The 20,001-nt window shown below is 41.4% G+C and overlaps 2 protein-coding genes across 3 annotated transcripts in view; both read left to right on the top strand.

Annotated features, from left to right (window-relative positions):
- Positions 1-7,944, top strand: part of acsl6 (acyl-CoA synthetase long chain family member 6) — a 28,454-nt gene extending 20,510 nt beyond the window's left edge. For both annotated transcript variants that reach the window (XM_071906726.2, XM_071906723.2), the window contains 6 exons: positions 3,300-3,388; positions 3,995-4,111; positions 4,584-4,727; positions 5,320-5,421; positions 5,571-5,642; positions 6,416-7,944. In XM_071906726.2, coding sequence (XP_071762827.1) covers positions 3,300-3,388; positions 3,995-4,111; positions 4,584-4,727; positions 5,320-5,421; positions 5,571-5,642; positions 6,416-6,556 — 665 coding nt within the window. In that variant the 3' untranslated portion in view covers positions 6,557-7,944. The remainder of the gene's footprint in view (positions 1-3,299; positions 3,389-3,994; positions 4,112-4,583; positions 4,728-5,319; positions 5,422-5,570; positions 5,643-6,415) is intronic.
- A 7,307-nt stretch (positions 7,945-15,251) lies between these two features.
- Positions 15,252-20,001, top strand: part of fnip1 (folliculin interacting protein 1) — a 52,990-nt gene continuing 48,240 nt past the window's right edge. Inside the window, exon 1 of the mRNA XM_071906717.2 lies at positions 15,252-15,409. Within this exon, the coding sequence (XP_071762818.2) occupies positions 15,321-15,409 (89 nt within the window). The 5' untranslated portion in view covers positions 15,252-15,320. The remainder of the gene's footprint in view (positions 15,410-20,001) is intronic.

The raw sequence follows: 20,001 nt of genomic DNA, 5'->3' as shown, positions 1-20,001 counted from the left end.
TTACACAGCACATTACCCCAGCTCTAGTCATCAGCCTATCAGAACACTTTTAGCTTGTTGAAGCAACAGATACCCACCAATTATAGGGAAAAATCAGCAGGGCTAGAGTTAGTGGATTATTATTGACAGAATGATTTTAATCGGACATTTCAACGTCCGGTCGAGCCTTCTGACCGGGCCCGGACAATGCATCTGAAAACCGGACAGTCCGGTGGAAAACCGGGCATCTGGCAAACCTACTTGATAAAGTTAGCTAGCTCTGTAGCTAACGTTTGGTTTGCTAGCTAAACTAAAACGGATGATGTGCAGGGTACGTTAACATTTATGATAAATGTTTAATGCTTTAGTGATGTTGAAAGCTTTCGCTTTCGCTAACCTCTCGAAATTCTTTATATAGACTGGCGTGTCGGTCCTTAAGGTGCTTCGCCAAGTTTGACGTGTTACCCCCCTTCGTCGGCACCGCTCTGTAGCATCGTTTGCTGACTGAGGCAACAACCCAGCTGACTGCTACTAGTGAGAGGAGGGGCTGTGGGCAGCGGTGCAGGGTGTGTGTGTGTGTGCGTGTAGGTGTGCGTGTGTGTGGCTAGTGGAGGCGGAGAAATAATGTTTGATTTTTCATTAAGAGAAAGCACTGCTGGTATCGATACTGTTGCAAATGAGTATTGTATCCGTTTCAAATTTTTACTATCGATACTTATCGAAGTATCGATACTTTTGACAACCCTAGTTCTGACTATATGACTATATGACTATATATGACTATATGCTAAAACATTAAGACTGACTTATTTTTAGGTAGGAAAGCTAGCAACCTCCCCCCTGGCTAAACTTGAGTTGTTATGGCAACAAGTAGGCCTAACTGTCAGAGTGGGAATTTTAAATGCTGTAGCTATTCATAAAAGATGGCAAATCTTTGGTTTTTGGAAAGAGCCTGAAGAAGAGAGAGAGTCTTTAGAGACATAAACAACCCATTAGAGATCTACAACAATCAAGAAGTAGCAGGAACAGGTAAGTATAAGTGTCCATAGCAAGTTTGACTTAAGGTCAGATTTAAGTCTAAGGTCTAGAATAGGTCTGTCTTCATGCAGCTGGCCCTTGATCTCTGCCCGGCGAGGCTGGCGTATTGTAGAGAATGAAATAACTCCGGAACTTCTGTTATTTTTGTCTAGGAAACTTTGATGTGTTGCCATTATTGTCCAGAGTTGAATAATACATAAATGGGGGAGTTGGGGGAATAAATACAGACATTCCCCCTACTCCCTCCTTTCCCTCTTTGTGTCTCAATCCCACCCAGGAACTTGACTGTGCTTTGTTTGTGCTTTGAATTTAGCCTGTACAGTAGTTTAGCCAACACTCATTTTTTTACCCTGTGGATTCACAGGCCTTTGATAAGTTCAACAAGGTGAGGGCTGGAAGCGAGAGAGAGAGAGAGATAACACAGCTGTTAACAGTCATTACGTCTGCTCAGCTTTGTGCCAAAATCAACAAGGTGGACCTATCTCAGACAAATATCCTCACACAGAGTTTGTCAATTTGTCAGTGAAGATACAGATTCACAAGACAAGTCTTCATCATATCTGCCAGTATTGACCCTCCTGTTATGTTCAACGCCTTGGCAGTTATGGTGATTATCAAGTAACCACTGTGCAATCATACAGACTTTATGGTGTGAATGAAACAGCAAAGGTCAAGGTTGTTGTTGTTTTTTTTTTATCACTTACCGTACTCGCCTATCTGCCTGTGTCTGCCCGTCAATCTTTTGCCTGACTTTTATTATGTGATGTCTTTCCGTGAAGACACTGGCCAAAGTTTCAGTGCATAGCCACAGTTATAAACAAATGCATTTCAATACTTCACCTTCGTCCGGCTGGTGTTGAAATGCGTTCGCTTCTCATTGCTGCGGTCCATTGAAAAGCACTGAAACCTATTCTTTTGAGGGTGAACATTACTTTTGTGCTAAAAGGTCGCTGGCTTGTACACCAGCAGTTAAACGTTTGGACACATCTCATTGAATGTACTGTGTTTTGCCATTTTGATCTAAAGGCTTATGCTCAAATGCTTGAAATTTGTTAATTAGACAAATATAAATAGTGAAGTTGATGTGCCTATGTATGAATTTCTTTCCAAAGCCAACGCAAAGGGCAGCTACTTTAAAGAATCTAAAATATAACATAGTTTTGATTTGTTTAACACTTTTGGTCACTGCATAATTCCATGTGTGTTATTTCATAGTTTTGATGTCTTTACTATTATTCTAAAATGTGGAAAATAGTAAAAATAAAGAAAAATGTGTGTGTCCAAACTTTTGACCGATAGTTACGCTTTATCCTCACAACCATCTGTTTACATACTGTATGTTGGGCAGAGCTGCACTGCCAAGCCTAAAAAGCCTTCAGTCACTAAACTGACGAAACTGACTTCATAGCTTATCTACTATGTTGTTGTCACAGAAATGGGTTGTTTTTATTGTGAAACAGCATTTATGGGTGTAATTGCTGTTGAATATAAATCCCTGTCATGACCTTTGACCTTTATAATATATATCTGTCTATGTGTCTATGTTTCGATATGTCTATGTCAGTACAGGAATGAACAGATGGAATTAGATGCAGTCCGAAAAAATGCAAGACTCGCCTAATTCTTAAGTGTTGGCAGTGCTCAGCGATACAGTGCCCACACAAATATGCACACACACACACACACACACACACAAACACAGAGCATTTCAATTAAATCGCAGGAAGTAGGCCCACGCTTTTTTGTGGAATGTCCGCTTATTATTATTAGTTGAGTTGAGTTGGGTGAAGCCCAGAAGGTGGGAGAGAGAGGAGATGACATAGTACATGCGGTAAGGTTGTATCAGACGTAAAACCTCACACAACCAAACATCACAGCCTGTTGTACTGTCGTGTGAATTGTGAATGCAGCAGAGCCAGTGATTACAACCATGAAAAAAAACACTATGTTGGACAGCGTTCACCATGTTGACTGACATCAAAATGTAGTCTAACACCTCCCCCTACTGCTCAGTTCCAATATTTTACAGGACCATTTATATTTCTGTGAGGACTTGGAATATGATGAATTATGTTAAGTGTTGAGCTTTATTAGACTCATTTTGATTTGTTTCTAATGATGCTACCAAATGTGTGTAGATGTCATTCCTCCCTACTGCTCACTTATGTTATTTATCATTTGAACATTATTTATGGAAGTGAATTTGGCAGTATAACATGAACTTATTTTAAGTTTATGTTCAAGTTTATAATGATGTTACCTATTCTGCCCAATGTGTGCAGGTCACGTCGGCGCCCCGCTGCCCTGTAACCTCATCAAACTGGTGGATGTTGCTGAGAAGAACTACTTCGCCTCTAAGGGAGAGGGAGAGGTAAGTAGATACACAGTGTTACGTATACTGTAAGTGTGTGTGTATGTGTGTGTGCGTGCGTGTGTGTGTGTCAGCATATCTGCAGGTTTCAGAAAGCAGAGACTTTTTAAGACCCTTTTTAATGCCGCTTGGAATTGAATTTAAGACCAATTTAAAAGCCAAAATGAAGAAATAAAGCTGTCAAAGCTAGTGTATTTTTGATCGAACATACCCAATGAATGCTCAGAAACTATAAATGGGCAGTATAAGAAAAACAACATCAGGAAATTGATTGTTAAGGAACATTAAATTCAGTTGTGTTTGCAGTTATGATGAAAAAAAATGTTTTGCATATTGTATTAACCCTGTTCTGTATTAATAATAGTAAGGAGTGGACATGCAATGCAAATAAGCCTGTCATGGCATAGTGAAAAAATAAGGCCTCTCATAACTGTATTTAAGACATATTTACACTTTTTAACAGCTTAAAATTAGATTAGCGTAGAACTTTTTCAGACTTTTTAAGGACCCTCGGATACTGGTGTATGTGTGTGTATGTGTAGGTCTATTTGTATTTCTCCCCCTCCTGTCCCACCCTTCATCCCTTCTTTCTAACCGTCCATCCAGGTATGTGTGAAGGGGCCGAATGTGTTCATGGGCTACCTCAAAGACCCGGAGCGGACCACCGAGACGCTGGACCCAGACGGCTGGCTCCACACCGGGGACATCGGCAAATGGTTACCTGTACGTACGGCCACTTCAAACTCCAACAGTGACACAAGCGGGATGTTTGTTTAATGTTTGGAAATGTTGGAAATGTTGTCTAAAAGCAATAACATATTCTAGGTTGTGCAATATTGGCTGCACCTACATATATTAGACGATGATATAGGACTTCTACTCATATGCTATTGCTTAAAAATAACTCTTTCTCTTGGACTCAAAGCACTTACAATTTGTTCCTCTTGTTTTCAAAGCACTTAAAATTTGTTTATTTTATTTTCTCTTCTCTCCTTCCTTTTCCGCTCCTTTCCTTTCATCTTTTCCTCTGCTGTCCTCCCTTTCCTTTCCTACCCCTTTTGTCCCTTTTCCTTTCTCATATTTTCCTCTCCTCCCACTCCTTTTCCCTTCCTCTCCTCCCACTCCTTTTCCCTTCCGCTCCTCTCCTCTCCTCCTCTCCTCTCCGCTCCTCTTCCTCTCCTCTCCTCTCCTACAGAATGGCACACTGAAGATCATTGACAGGAAGAAGCACATCTTCAAGTTGGCGCAGGGTGAGTACATCTCCCCCGAGAAGATCGAGAACATCTACATCAGGAGTGAACCTGTGGCGCAGCTCTATGTTCATGGAGACAGCCTGCAGGTGAGGCCTCACACACACACACACACACACACACACACACACACACTGCATCTCAATGTCCCATAAACCTCGATACGGAGTCGCCTAGGTCTCTCCTAACAGATTCTTAGCCAACTATGTTTAGCTTCCCAAGGCGTGAATGGGATTAGTGGCCCCCGAGAGCCAGTGTGTTAATCCAGTATAAATCCCATTTGAATCCTGCCAGGCTGAAAATGTGGTGAAATACGCCACTGCAAGCCTTTCTTTCCCTTCTCCACATCTTAATGCCATCCATCTCCCGGCTCATTGGTGTATTTAAAGCCATGAGTGTGTTTGCCCTGCCTTGATTTATTTGATTGAAGACCTTTCTTTTACTCTCAAACAAGCATTCTTCTTTGTTTGTATGCATCTATGTAAATATTTGTAAAAATGGGTTTTATTTGTGGAATTCAGTATGTAATGTGGCAACTACTGTTCTTCAAATGACCATGCTCACTGTTTGACTGGGACAAATTCCTGGTACCTTAATGTGCTTGGCGGTTGAAGTGATTGCTGGTCTGTCACACATAATACTTTGACTCTTTCCTCTTATATTTGTGTGTGTTGTGTCCAGTCCTGTTTGGTGGGAATCGTGGTTCCAGACCCAGAGGTCATGCCTGACTGGGCCAAGAAGAAAGGCATGCTAGGCACCTATAAAGACCTCTGTAAAAATACGGTAGGTCTCATATGACTTAAACTCACAGTGCTATTGTTTTTCTTGCCTCTCTCTCATTAGCTACAGTCAGGGTTGAAATAATATATGCTGATAATATTTAGGCATTATTATAAAGAAGAATCTGAGGTACTTCCTTCTTCTGTTTACAGGTACTAAAGAAGGCGATCCTCGAAGACCTGGTGCGTCTGGGCAAGGCCAGCGGCCTCCACTCTTTTGAGCAGGTAGGCAGGCGGTGATATTTGCGTAATCGGCTCAAAAAATTGTGTTTTCTGGTGACTTTTGTTCAGTATCATCTGAGAATATGTGCAACAGTCTTGGTCTAAAAACTGTAAAAATGTTTTCTATGATACTATGTGCCAGCAGTACCTCAACTAGGGATTAAGTGTAATAAGTATGATTACATGTATTTTGTCTGTGCAGTAAGGAGTCAAATGCCCTTAATGCACTTAATCCTTAACTGCTCCAGTTGAGCTGTACAGTTTAAGACTTATACTGGGTTAGGGTTATACTCTGGTTATAGCTCCAAAATATGAATGTCTGTAAGTCTATGGATGTGAAACAAGGTGTTGCTGCCAAAAAAAAACACAAAAAAAAACATAGCAAAGATCAGCCAAAGAGTAGTGAGTGGCTCCCCTGGATAAATAAAAGTTAAGGAAAAAATATTCCAAGTCATACACTAATACACTTACACTAATTACTGCTTTGTATCATGTAACAGTATTTGTTACACACCTTGTCTACAGACTCATGTTTTCTATGATACAATGCCTCAGCACTGCAGTAAGCAGAGATTCTTAGTCTATTCTTAGTTTTAGTGGACTAGACTTATTCCATGTTTGTGAAATGGACACTATATGTATCAATTGTAACCGTTATTTAACGACAAATGTTGACTAAAAACGTTCTTATTTTTAGAAGTAGCTTTGGGGAGAATCTGAAGAATCTCGGTTTCACTTTAATAGCTTTTCTATGCATTTCTATTTCCCTCTCCAAGGTGAAAAACATCTACATCCACAACGAGATGTTCTCCATCCAAAATGGCCTCCTGACTCCAACACTAAAGGCCAAGAGACCCGAGCTGAAGGAGTTCTTCAAGGAGAAGATCGAAGCCCTCTACAGCAGCATCTCCATGTGAAGGCCTGCAGACCTCGTTACCCAAAAAGCATCTTAACACTAAGATCCTCTTTGCCCATTGACTTACAGTGGAGCAAAGATACAAAACCTTAGGCTTAACATGCTTTTGGAAAGCAAGCCGAGCCTGGCCTGCTACCTGCTATCCACCGAAACAAACTAAAAATGCCCTGTCCCCAGCAGCAGTAACTCATCAGCACTTTTACGTTAAGCGATCCATACTTCCTTCCTGTCACTCTTCTTCTCTTCTCTTCTCCATCAGTCTAAACCCACCAACCAAACGTGATCCAAATCCACCGTCTTGCGCCTGCAAGCGTGACGTCTTTGTCTGTATTGTAGCTCAAGGAGATGTGTAGATTTGTAATAATGCTGACACCTGCGGGACAGTGACGGACTTTGAACCAAATGGACAACAGTAGATTTTCATCCAATCGAACAAGCTGCTGACAGCGGTGCCAGGAAGCAGGAACTGATGAATTTCACCCGGCTCTGTTGTGATACGACAGGGCCTGAACTTTTGTGTCCAAACATCTTCAATTAGACCAAAAAAAAAAAAAACGGCATCCCCTCTGTCTGAGTGTCAGAATGTAGTGTAAAGTAGGGAGAGTAGCAGCCGTGCCACACACAAATCAATGTTTCCCACACCGCTCCATGTAGAGCGACTCAATGTTTCAGCTACGTCCAAATCATAGTCCTCTTCATTCATCCATTCATTCACCCATTCATTCATTCATTCATCTCTTCATGGCTGTGATCGTCAGTTTAGCCTGCATGCTCCTCGTTTATATGAAGGCCTGGCCTACTGCAACAATCATCAGCAACAATCACAATCACAAACTTTCTTTTCATCCATCTTTGCACTTAGAGTATGTCAGGTAAAAAGAAATTTAAAAAAATGAAATAATGCAAAACCAGGGGCTCAGGGCAATGCATGCAGTTTGCCCTGCAATGCTGGGACCGTTACCATATGACTTGAAAAAGATGAGTATTTCTTTGTGGGCATTAATAGCAGGTTGTATTAAGCCGTCCACAGCCACTGCTGCTAGTGCAAGGCTTTGTAATGTAGTCAAGGCCTATGATTTCCATTCACTGAGGGAACTAGAACCACCATGGACTTTCAAACAAAACAGATTTTTTGGGGGGTTTACACGTAGAAGAAGTAATGTATAGGCTTTTTTTGAGTTGATTACCGTCCCAAAGCATAAACCAACAATGTGGATGTACATAAATGAGGACAGCTAGATGTAAGCATATTTATTAAAACAATGGTTTGAATGGATTTTTTTTTTCTCTCTCTTTTTGCGTGTAGTGAGATGAATTGTACTATTTATTTATCTATTCTACTGTAAAATGGAATCAGCACCATATCCTTGTAATGATTGAGTGCAGCAATAGGGAGAAGGGAGGGCGGGGAATGGGATCAGGGCAGAGAAATAAAAAATATTCTGGAATGATTTTAAACTAGTGTTGTTGTGTGTTTCTTTCTTCTAGAGATGTTCAAAAATATTGGATTCCTGTTGTTGATTTTGCAAATGGTATTGAATGCATCGTGGAAGTTTGATATGATACAACATATGTGTGTGTGTTTGTGTGTCTATGTCTGGGTGATTCTATAGGCTATATAAATATAAAATGCCAGAGTAAAATTGAAATAGAGAAAGAGAGATAGAGAATAGAGAGAAATTGGATGAATTTCAAGGTCAAAAATACATAGGAATTGATTTCAATGGATGATGTGTGTTTAGTTAGATCTCTATTGTGGGTCGTCTCAAATTCTAAAATATAAATAAGAAAGTTGTAGAAATGATAAAACATATTTGGGTCCTGAGATCTTATAGAAAAATCACTGTGATATTCCTGTAATATGCCTATAACTTACAGTGTGTCTGAGGTAGTGAGTTAGTGACATTATCATACTTAATGGTATTTTTTACCTCCTATGGTAATATTCCTATAATGTTTATATAGCCTTATAGTTTTGCTGTGATTTATTAGTTCTTTTTTGTAGGGGAATGTCAGCCAGTCCAAATGAATGAGTCGGATTGTCTTCAATCTTTAGGATCTTAAAGAAGTTTACTTATATATCCATTCCCTCCACAAAAACTAAAATAAACAACTGGCTCTATACTCTGGAGTAAAATCCTCTTTATGTTCTAAAATCACAGTAAAGTAGGCTACATAGAGTGGCACATTGTTTTCAAAACAGTGGTCTATGTTATGTAGATCATAAATACTACGCTACAGTTCTTGAACAGTGGCTAAATGGTTGCTAAGTGATACCCATGGATGGTGATACCACTTTTTGGTTTAGCATTTACCGTAGCTCTACATTAACTGTGTCAAGTGTGTCTTATTTCACAACGGCTTCGAACGTGACTTAACCAATCAGAACTGAGGGCTGAGGATGTAACCGCGCGCTGGGAAAGATTTGAACGTTAGTTATCAAAGTTGTCATTAAAATTACTGAAGCTGTAGGGATGCAGGCTCACAAATACAATGGTCCTTGAAAAAAACATGGTTCAGACCCGATATATGAACCTCTCAATGATATTATCCAAGTCTTTAAAAAAACCAATCACGAACATTTTAACGAAGTCAAGTCGTTTCAGTGCGTTTAAAATGTGAGGATTGCCCTTTAGGTATTTAAACTACCAGCTGGTTGGCAGGTTCAATCGAGTTGCCAAGCGCCGCATGGAGACTGGAGAGAGGAACTACAACATCTGTGAAGGGACTAGTAGGCCTAAGGTCGAAGTTGACACAAGTTTACGTACCATTTTATTTAAAATTACCAGTTGTGATCACGGTCAAAACGAAATAGTAGCCTAGCTTACACTTTGAGGTGTCCGTTACGAATCAATCTCGGATCACAGTCATGTGAACGCTAAACAGTCGCATCTCTTCACCACATGAAGGCATCATACCGGTTTAAAAACGGCAATTCAGTAACGTTAGTATTTGTTTCTTGCTCAAGTCAGCAGCTAGCAAACTAACTTGGGTGGGCGAGTAACAAGCGAGCGTGGATTTGACTTTCCTTCTGCGGAAATGAGGCGACTGAAGTGCCAACGTAGATCCAGTCAGGATAGTGGACTACCTGACAACAGAGATACACCTCTGAAGACTGGACTGACCAGAGGAAGAGGCAGTAAGAAATTAACTCACACACATAAAAATGCACATACCTCTTTTTTACAGTCTATAATATGAACCCACAACTTCAAAGACAATAGTGTTTGGTTAAGTAGGTTTAATGAAAGATAATAGGATACACGTCAGCTTTAGGTTTGGTGACAGTGCTTAGATGCCCCTTTATACAGTGATGTAGTCTACCAAGTTTAAAATAAAGAGTTCATCATAAGACAACCACCAATATAAACAAAAATAGAAAAGACCCTATCCTTGCATAACTCCTTGCATAAGTTTTACACTACTTACTGTATGAATGTCTGTCATAATGATGAATGTCAGCCCTAAAAAGGTGGGTAAACTGTATTCTGCATATAAAAAGGTGAGTAAACTCAGATTAGCTGGGTTCATCCTCCACTACATCCCTGCTTTTATAACTTTCAGAGTATGGGAGACTTCTGCCAAAAAACTATTATGAGCCATTACCAGAGGAACCGCTGCTGGAAGAGACAGACGTCCCCACCGCCAAACCAAGCATCCAACTGTGGGTGAGTATCTGACTAGGAGATATTTCACATATTCCAATTAAAACATTTTGCTCTATTTATGGATAATCAGTTCCGATATCTAGACGTAAACACTGTACCCTCCCATGGGAATGTGGGTAATAAGGGTATGAGGCCAGTAAGCATTAACCTATCTATAGTAAAAACACTCAATTTAGCCCTTGCATTTTAGCTTGAATATCACTCTTTTATTTTAACATGTTGACAGCTATTTCAGACACTTCTCCCTTTTTCTCTGGGATGTAGTGGAATAAAATGACACACAAATACCAGTGGCTTTATATTGCGGCATGGCACTACTACTGTCAGGGTTAGGGGTTTGATTCCCTTCCCACCTATGCTAAAAAAAACAAAAAACAAAACACTAATGTATATCTGTCAGATGGCCAAGTGGCGTATCGTTGTTGTAATGTGAAAACCTTGTGACTCCAATTTTGGTGAATGCATGGTTCTCTTATGGGTTGAGAAAATAGTACCAACCTCCAAAATCCCATTGCATAAACTCAAAAATGCATGGTGGTCAAGCTAAAAACAAGACCTCTTTTCTTAGTTTCTGAGATATTGGATATTGACATATGGAGATACAAGGTTTTCATCCAATGATGATATCTTCAAACTGCTATAAATCTTTCCGATCTAAATTCATAGTATAGATTACAATAAGTATTTTAATCTGGGGTTGTCTATCTGCGTCAAATCTATCGTCTCCCAACCTTTTTTGACTTACAGCTGTATCACTGCGCTCTCTCCTTCCCCCTCTTCCACACTTATCCTCTATTCAAACACACAGACCAACAGAAAGCCCATCCAGTACAAGAAGATGGTGCGCTTCAGCAGCCCCGTATTTACTGAAAACCTGAGAGAGAAACCTGCCACACCAGCCACTCAGAACGCTGGTAGCCGAGTCCCGACTTCTTCTAACCCAGCTAATCAGATGACCCCTGACCCCGAGGCGTTTCAAGGCGGCGAGACACCTGTTAAAGAAGAGGCAGAAAACCTGGCAGTGACTCCGGAAAGCGTTGGAGCTACTGGCGCGGAGCAAGCCGCGTCTGTCAGCTCCGATGATGACGAGGAAGACTGTTACTCCTCCACCTCCGCAAGCTCCAGCAGCCTGCCTTCGCCTGAGATCTTCTGCCGGGAAGACAACTACGGTGTGTGTGTGTGTGTCTGTGTGTGTTGATCACAAGGTTATTCTATTCTACTGCGTTATAAAAGATGTTTTCTCAAGAATCAAGAGTTCTCTTAAAATCTGTTCCTTTTCTCTCCTCTCCTTCCTTTTCCACTCCTCTCCTCTTTTCCTCTGCTCCCCTCCCTTTCCTCTCCTCTTGTCCCGTTTCCTTTCGCCTCTTTTCCTTTCCTCCCTTTTCCCTTCCTCTCCCCTTTTCCTCTTCACTTTTCCTCCCTTCTCTCCTCTTCTCCTCTCTTCTCCCCTCTTCTCTCCTCTTCTTTCCTCCCCTCTCCTCTCCTCTTCTCTATTCTCTTCTCATCTTCTTTCCTCTCCCCTCTTCTCTTCTCTCCTCTCCACTCCTCTCCTCTTCTCTTCTCTTCTCTTCTCTTCTCCTCTATTCTTAGCAGTGGAGTCGTTGGCTTTCCCCGCTGAGGAGGAGCTGCTGGATCTCCATCTCCATGTGAAGAACTCCACCTTGCTGGATGGGAGCTGTGCTGAAAACATCCACATGTACCAACCTCTGAACCTCTCTACCATCATAGGTAAAAGTATGAGACCAGACTACACACACGTTTGTTGTTGTTTAATGTTTCAAATAAAACCCTACATCCATACATAAAACAGGAAGGACAAAACAGACCAGACGGCAAACAAATAAACAGAAAAACAGCAATTTGGGTGTGATAAGAAGGTTGGTTAATATCGTTCAATTGGGAGCTTATGCACATACAAAATGTTCAAAATTTGTCCGATAATTATTTGGACTTGTACACAAAATTGTATTGAAATTCATATATCGCCTATCATAACTTCAAGATTTTTAATTTAGGAGTAATTTTAGGTGTGACATTACTAGTCATGAGGAATTTTGACCTTAAAAACAAAATAACACAAACAGTCTTAGATTTAACCATCAAGGCATGTTAATTATAGTTTTTAAACACTGCCTATTGGTTGTATCTTAAATCTTGTATTAGCGAATGGTCACTAGCTTGAGGTCCATTCTGAGAAGCATGTATAAAGTAATATTCCTAATCTTTATTGTTATCAAAAATTATGCAAACGACATGTAGTTGCTGTCATGTAAAAAAACATGACTGCAATTGTGGGTATTTATTGTTTACTTATATTGGAAGCTTACAAATGTCATTTACAGTATATAGTGAGTGAGTTTCATGACCCTTGGGCCTTTCCAACTTGTTAAAACCCCATTGCATTTTCAAAAATGCATTCAGAAAATAAGCATTATTTTCCTTTCTGCTTCCTTATTTTTCAGATACATGTTGTTATTGCGACACCAGCCATAAACTGAATAAGATCGTAGTCGGTGTGTGAATCCTAATCTGAGTGTTGGTATGCATGTTAAACAGTCAACAGTTCATTGATAAGATTTAAACCCCTGTCTGCAGATGCCTCCGTGAGTCCTGCTGAAAAGGAGCATGAGATCAGGTAGGTTTGTACGTTCAGGATTTTCTTCTGGAAGAGTCAAGTAACATAACTTGTCGCTTTGATTCAAAGTCCCTGACAGTACCATGAGTGCCTGTATTTTTAGCATGGGTGGCCCCAGTGGGAATCGAACCACTAACCCTGACAGACTTGATATAACTCTGTCTTTCTCTGTGAAGCTACAGTAGAGGAACTGAAGTTGAGCCTAAAAGATGCACACAATCATTTAAATCAGGTAATAATGTCTACATCCATACCATGACATAGTGTAATAAATAATAAAATGATATATAATAATCTCAATCTGAGTCATAAATTAAAATAGATACTTGGGTTTGAGTCAGGCTCAGGAACTTTGTTGCATGTCATTCCTTCTTAGTCATACGTCTTATTCATTCCTTTCACCCTCCTCTGTTTACTTTATAATAAAGCAATAATGCCTTAAAATGAATCTAAATCATAACAAGCAAAGGTTTGACTAGTATTTTTATTTTTTTTCTATCCTCAATCTGTAGACAAAGCCTCCAAGACAACACCAAAAGTAAGACACTCACCTGTCTATCTATTACCTGTAACCCAAAATATGATGCACACAATTTTGAATATTTTAAATAATGAACATAGTTAAGAGGGGTTATAATTTTGCACTTTTGGTATGTGTTAATTCCAGATAATTATATTTCTGCTCCCTCAGCTCACCAACAGAAAGCCCATCCGGTACAAGAAGGTGGTGCGCTTCAACAGCCAGGTCCTTGCTGAGAGCCTCGGATCAAAAAACATCCCATCCGCCAAATTAACCAATCACAACGCTGGTGGCCCGGTCCGAACGTCCAGCCTGGCCAATCGGATGACGGCCGACGCGGAGACGTTCAAAGCGGGTGAGATAATTCCTAAAGAAGAGACACAACCTCTGAGGGTGACGCTGAAAGAGTCTGCAGACACTAACCAGGAGCAAGCCAAGTTCTTTGACTTTGCCGATGACAGAGACAGGGATGCATTCTTTCAGAGATTGAGAAACAGATACGCCAAACTCAGAAGTGCTGCTTTATTTCCTCTCAACGCTGCTAGGCAGACAGAACCTTATCTTCCCATGACATCTGAAGCCCGAAAGTCAAAACTTTGTACGTAAAGGTTCAGTCTTATCTCGCATAATCTAGAACAAAAAACGCCCAGACTGAGGTTTTTTGTTGTCAATCTCTAGATTAAGGAAAAACATGCCATAGGTAGAAAAAATACAAATATGTGTGTTTACTTTAAATTTGGGCGGCAAAGGAACGTAGCAGTTAGAGAGACCGTCCAATAAGGCCTCAGAAGGTCGCGGGTTCGATCCCAGTATTGGCCATGTGTCCTGTTGAAGTGTCCTTGAGCAAGGCACTGAAACCCGTCCTGCTCACTCATTGTAAGACACTGGATAAGACTGAATGAGTTGCTGAATGACTACAATGGGAAGATGAAATTTCAAATATACTACAGCTTGATCAGTTTTTAATTTTAAATTTGTGATTTAAGATGAACAATTCAAAGAGAAGCTGTAAGTGTGGTCCTATGTGTGTTTTCCCCCAGTTTGTGACTGAGCCAGTGTTGGTGTATCACTTGACTAGTCATGAATATATCTGCTCATTAAAATGCACTTTTCAATGTGTGTATATATATGTATTTTATACTACCAATTTCACAGTGTTGGCGCTCATAAAACAAGTTTCAAATGTACTTTTTTTTTTTTTTTACTTAAGATGTCATGATGCAAAATGACCACTAGATGTCAGGCCTGTATTTTCCTAAGTACCAGATTTTCTCTCATTCTTTCTTGACTGTCCTTTTTTGTCTGTTTTACATGTAAAATATATGTGCTTTGTATGTATCTTGTTATTCTTTACTCTTTCGGCATATGTGTCACTGCCAAATGAGCTAAATCTATGAAATCTGAATCGCTGAAGGTCTAATGTAAATGTATTTTATGTTCCTCTGTGTGGTATTTTATATGTATGAGTCACATGTATTTCTCTGTAATTGTACACATGAATGAGAGTCAGACAAAATATCTATATTGTAAAATAAATGTGTTTTTCTTAACTCTGCATGGTTCTAGCTGTGAACTTTAACAATTTTATAAAATGGGGGGGGTCTTTGACTGTTTCTTACAAGCAGCAGTGCTGGACTTGTATGATTTCTGTGAATATATTTCATGCTGTCATGATTCTCAGGTTTGCAGAGACAAAACATCAACACAGCGAATCCACTGACCACGTGGTACCCAGCCAAAAATATCAGCCAATCGCGTATTTTGCAGGAGCAGCAGCGTCCGATCAGCCAATCAGAAAAATGTAGTGGGTTACCAAGCAGCTCGTGTGACTAATGCCTGTCATATGACTCTGACACCCATGGAGACAGTTAGAAGGAACAAGATTTGCTCTTGGATTTGAAAAGGAAAGAGACCTTCTGTACCGAATTTATTTTGGTACAAAATGCCTCCGACTCTTTTTCAGAAACTTTTTAACAAAAGAAATGCATTTTCGCCGCCACCGAGATGTAGCAAAGAGGACCCAGCTTTCAGGTATGTAATATTGTGTGTGTGTGTGTGTGTGCGCGCGCTATTTATGCTTCTCATTATGGTGGCTGGAAGGATGACACAGTTTTAGCGCGGTGATATTTGAACTTACAACATATTATACAGTTTTATACGTCTCAAATTTCTAGTGCAAAGTGCAGGGAGACGCGGAATTGTTTTGGTTGGTTAGCAAGCTAATGCTAGCTAACAGACGCTAGCGGGCTGCACGCGCTGTCCCTTTGTGGGACTCGGCTTACCTCATGACTTTTTCTACTCCTTTACAGTGTTATTGTGGCCCGTTTGCTGCTGAAACTGAATTGGTAGCTGATCATAAACGCTTTATCGCTTCCTCAAGTGTGGTAAAATATCTATTCATCGCTGTTAAGTTACACTCAGCTGAACGCCGTGTCCCGCTTTCCCCTTTGTCTCCCTTGAGAGTTGATCTTTGTATTTCTGTGGAGGGTTTTGGGTAACGGCAGCTAAAGCCTGCATGCTAACAAGGAGGAGGGCGATCCTGCCGTGTTGAGTAGCGTCACGTTGTATATGTTGCTTATCGGGAGCTATAACTTGGTGCAAAGTACAACTGTGGGCTTCTCCCAGTCCTGCAGACGGTACTGTAACTCTCTCAGCGCCTTCAGCCAGCAGAGGAGGACACTGTGTGCTCTGTCTGTCTGTGTAGGAGCACATGTGACTGACTCAGTCGGCCTGTGATGACAAACTGAGCCACGGCGAGCTGCGCTTCAGTCTCCGTAGAGTAGACTGACTGGCTGGAGGCTGCAGAGGCTGCTGCTGCTGGGGACGTGATGAAGCCTGAGCTTAATTTCATGTCGTGCATGGAAGTGTGACATATTGTCTAAAACTGTTATCATTCAATTCTGCATCTTTATTTCTGCACGACCTTATTCACAATAACAACAACCACTATAATTATAATTATTATTAGTACTAGGAGTAATACATTGTTGTTATTTAGTTATCCTGGTTCTATAATTCAACCTGACTGGACAATGCAGTTTTGGCCAGGAGGGTACTCTATCCTCCCTGGGTTGCTTTGCAGTTTTCCTTTGCATGTTTCTACCCACATTCTGGGTCAGGGTCAGGCTCAGCACCGGGGGGAAACTGCCCTCTTAGTTTTAAATATACTTGCATTGGAAAATGTTGCTCTCATCCTGTGGGCCGATGGGGGGGGGGGTATATTTACTGGTGGACCTGAGACCTCTCCTCCCACGGGTGCCACCTGCACCTTGGCCCGTATGTGCGCCAGAGCACGTTCCAAGGCCATAAAGGTGCCCTGGCTTCAGAGATATGAGTGTTTGTGTGTGTGGGTGCTGGTTGGCTGGCTGGCCTTGATCCTAGAGCAAGCAGGCAGGCAGCAGGGGTTTCTATTAACTCAGTGGTCAGCTGTGCTGCTCATACCTCTCGCATGAGCTCCCCATTCATCAGGCATCAGGCAAGTGGTCAGCAGAGGGGAAGAGGAGTTGCAGAGGATGCTAGGAGGAAAAGAAAGAAAGAGGCTAGAATACAGAATTTCAATCATAAAGGTTTGGGGATGGGAGGGGAGAGAGGAGAAAATGAGCAGATGAGAGGACAGGGCTTGGGTGGAGAGGAAAAAAGAGAACATCTAAGATAGGAAAGTAGATGACTCTGGGAAGAGGTTGAGTGGATCCAGTGAGTCGAGGTGAATCAGTGGAAGGGGTGGAAGTGTTTTTAGATGTACAAGAAGAAAAGGAGGTTGTAGATTATATGTAGGTTATAGGATCCTGAATATAAGGTCTTGTGTGACAGGAGGGAAGAAAATAATGCAAACAGAGGAGAGAATTTGGGTGGAGATGAGTTGAGCAGGTAGACAAAGTGAGAAGAAACAAAGGATGGGTTATGATTGGAGAAGTTAAATGCAAAGATAGTGTGTGGAGTGGAGAGATGACATTCTGTTCCTCGGTTTTAAGAATCGCAACTGACCTAGCTACGTTGCAAGTTCGGTTTGATTGCACTCGCCTATTGCCTTAGCAGTCGGTGTGATAGGAGTGTTTATGAAAGAGACAAGACGTTTTGAATCAGGCTGGTTAGGTAAGGTAGCATGGACTAATTTGTTCTCACAGGGACAGACACTTGGAGGATTATGAAATGATGAGGCTCATTGTTGAGTTGGCTGATGAATCGTTATCACACATTATTAGTCATAAAAGCCTTTGGATGATTTCATAGCTGTTGTGTTTGGTGCAGTTGAGTCAAACCCACCTTAGTTTGGTTTGTCAGTTGGCTCTCGAAAACATAACTGATAATAACCTGACCAAAGAGATACTTAGCCTTTTTAAACAAAATATGGGGGAGAATCTTTGGCTTTACAGGTATCATGGGTTTGGCATCACAGTGCTTCACTAATAGTGCTAATAAACTTTATAGAGTAGCCTACTTTTCGAAACAGTTACAAAGTAATTCACACAGAAGCAGAGAAGGAAAATGATAAAAATGACCAATCCTAAAAACAGCAGTACAGTATACAATAAACAGATAAAATAACAATAAACAAGATTATAGCGATCAATCTACACACAAAAACTAAATATAAGTACGTTTATAAAAGCATGTTAAAATAAGACACTGAAAAACGTATCCTGATCTCCTCAGGCAGCTTGTTCCACAGTAGTGGTGCCTTAACTGAGAAGGCCCAATCACCCCTGAATTTTTTTTGGATCGACAAAAGCGCCCTGCCCCAGAATCTCAGGCTGCGATTTGGCTCGTAGGGGATTAAAAGGTCAGAGAAGTAGCTAGGCGCTAGTCCAACACGAGCCTTGAAGGTGATCGATAAAATCTTGAAAGTTTTGCTGTTGTGCAACCCCATTGCCCTGCACAACGCTGCACCCATCCACGCAAAGCTCTGTCACAGCACAGCACTGTCCTCTCCAAAATACCAGTGAGGGCAGCAGGTTGGCCGACCCTGTGAGGAAAGCCTAAAAAGCCTCTCCTGTTTCCCTAGCTGCAGCGCGTGACCAGGGACAGCATACTGTACATAACGCTGAGAGCTCCTGGCTCATCCTTGGGCCAGCCAGGACCCAGCCAGAGGCCTGAGCCCCAGCCAACCCCACCACACACACACACACACACACACACACACACCCCTCCCAGATTGACCGCCCTGGCTGTCCCTGCCACCGCTGCCTGCTGGGGAAGCTTCCTTCCTGACCTGGGTCGGACAACTCAATGTAGTCTTGGCTTGCGCTGAGCTAGAAATGGAGGGAGGGCCTGTGTGTGTGTGTGTGTGTGTGTGTGTGTGTGTGTGTGTGTGTGTGTGTGTGTGTGTGTGTGTGTGAGAGAGCACTAGAAAGGCAATAGATGTGGCAGCTTGTTTTTTTGCACACACCATTTTGCATCCCCAGTTCAATCAAATCCAATGTTTATTGGTAGGGGTGTAAAATGACAGCTAACAGGAAAAGTTTCTTTCAGAAGCTTCATGCAAGCAAAATGATGCTAAGTAATTTATACTGGGTGTTTCAACTTTAATGTCATCAGGAAAAACAACTGGACGTGCCCTTTAATGTAGGAGCCTATCTTAAAACCAGACCACTGAATTTTTTTCATGAGTACTGGGTGCACAATGCATTTTCAGGATGGTATGAAAAAAGCATTGATCTAGAATATGGCTAAATGCATGTGCTACATGCTATCTGCTATGCAATGAAAATACACAAACTGTCAACACGTCAACCCCAATCTATAATGCAACATCAACATCAGATGGGTGATTTCTGGCATTCCACTTATAGTAAATTTAAAAATGTTGTGACATACAGGAGCGGAATCAAAGTGTCAACAGGCATATAAAATGGTAAGTAGGCATATTAAATAATATTTGGTATGAGCTTGCAGGCACACGCCTGGGTGCAACTCATTATGCCAGAATCTCCTTCATCTACGAAGTTGCACAACTTTTCATACTGAACAAAGTTTTACACTACAGCAGGTATTTAGTTTCTGTTTTTTCATTGATGGTTTATGGGAAAAGAAGTGTCTCAGGTTCCTGATTGTGGAGTGGCGTCCTTCCTCCATTGCATACTTTCATAACCCTGTGTCTGTGTGTGTGTCAGTGTCATGTGAGGCTTTCATCAATCTCAGACTGTCATGTCTGACTGCGGGACGATCACATGGTCAAATTCTCAGTCACAGTCAGCCATAAAACTACGGGTTGGACCAGGGAAGGGAGGTGTGTGTCCGTGTGCTTGCTTCACTTTCAGCCATTATTACTTCTGCATATTTAAAGCCATGTTAGTGTCATGGATGCATGTTTGTATTGTAGGTTTGTGTGTGTGTGTTTGCGTGCACCACAGGTCAGCCAGAGCTCTGTTAAGACAGCGGCTGTCATCGGGTTCCTATCAGGGCTATTTTAAGTGGCCTCACTCAGGCTTCTCAGAACTGCAGGGTCATGGTAAAGATATAGTTTTACGTAAAAGCCACACACACACCGTAGCATTATGGTGAGTGCTAGTATGTCGGCTTAACATCTAGTTAGGTGTACATGTTATTTTAGTTCATGTATGAAGTCAAGCTCTGTCCAATATCCTGTGGCACACACCATAGCATACTGAGACCCTTTAGGTTGC

The sequence above is a fragment of the Centroberyx gerrardi genome, chromosome 11 (genome assembly GCF_048128805.1).
Source record: "Centroberyx gerrardi isolate f3 chromosome 11, fCenGer3.hap1.cur.20231027, whole genome shotgun sequence".
Lineage (NCBI taxonomy): Eukaryota > Metazoa > Chordata > Actinopteri > Beryciformes > Berycidae > Centroberyx > Centroberyx gerrardi.
This window is presented reverse-complemented; position numbering and strand designations above follow the sequence as displayed.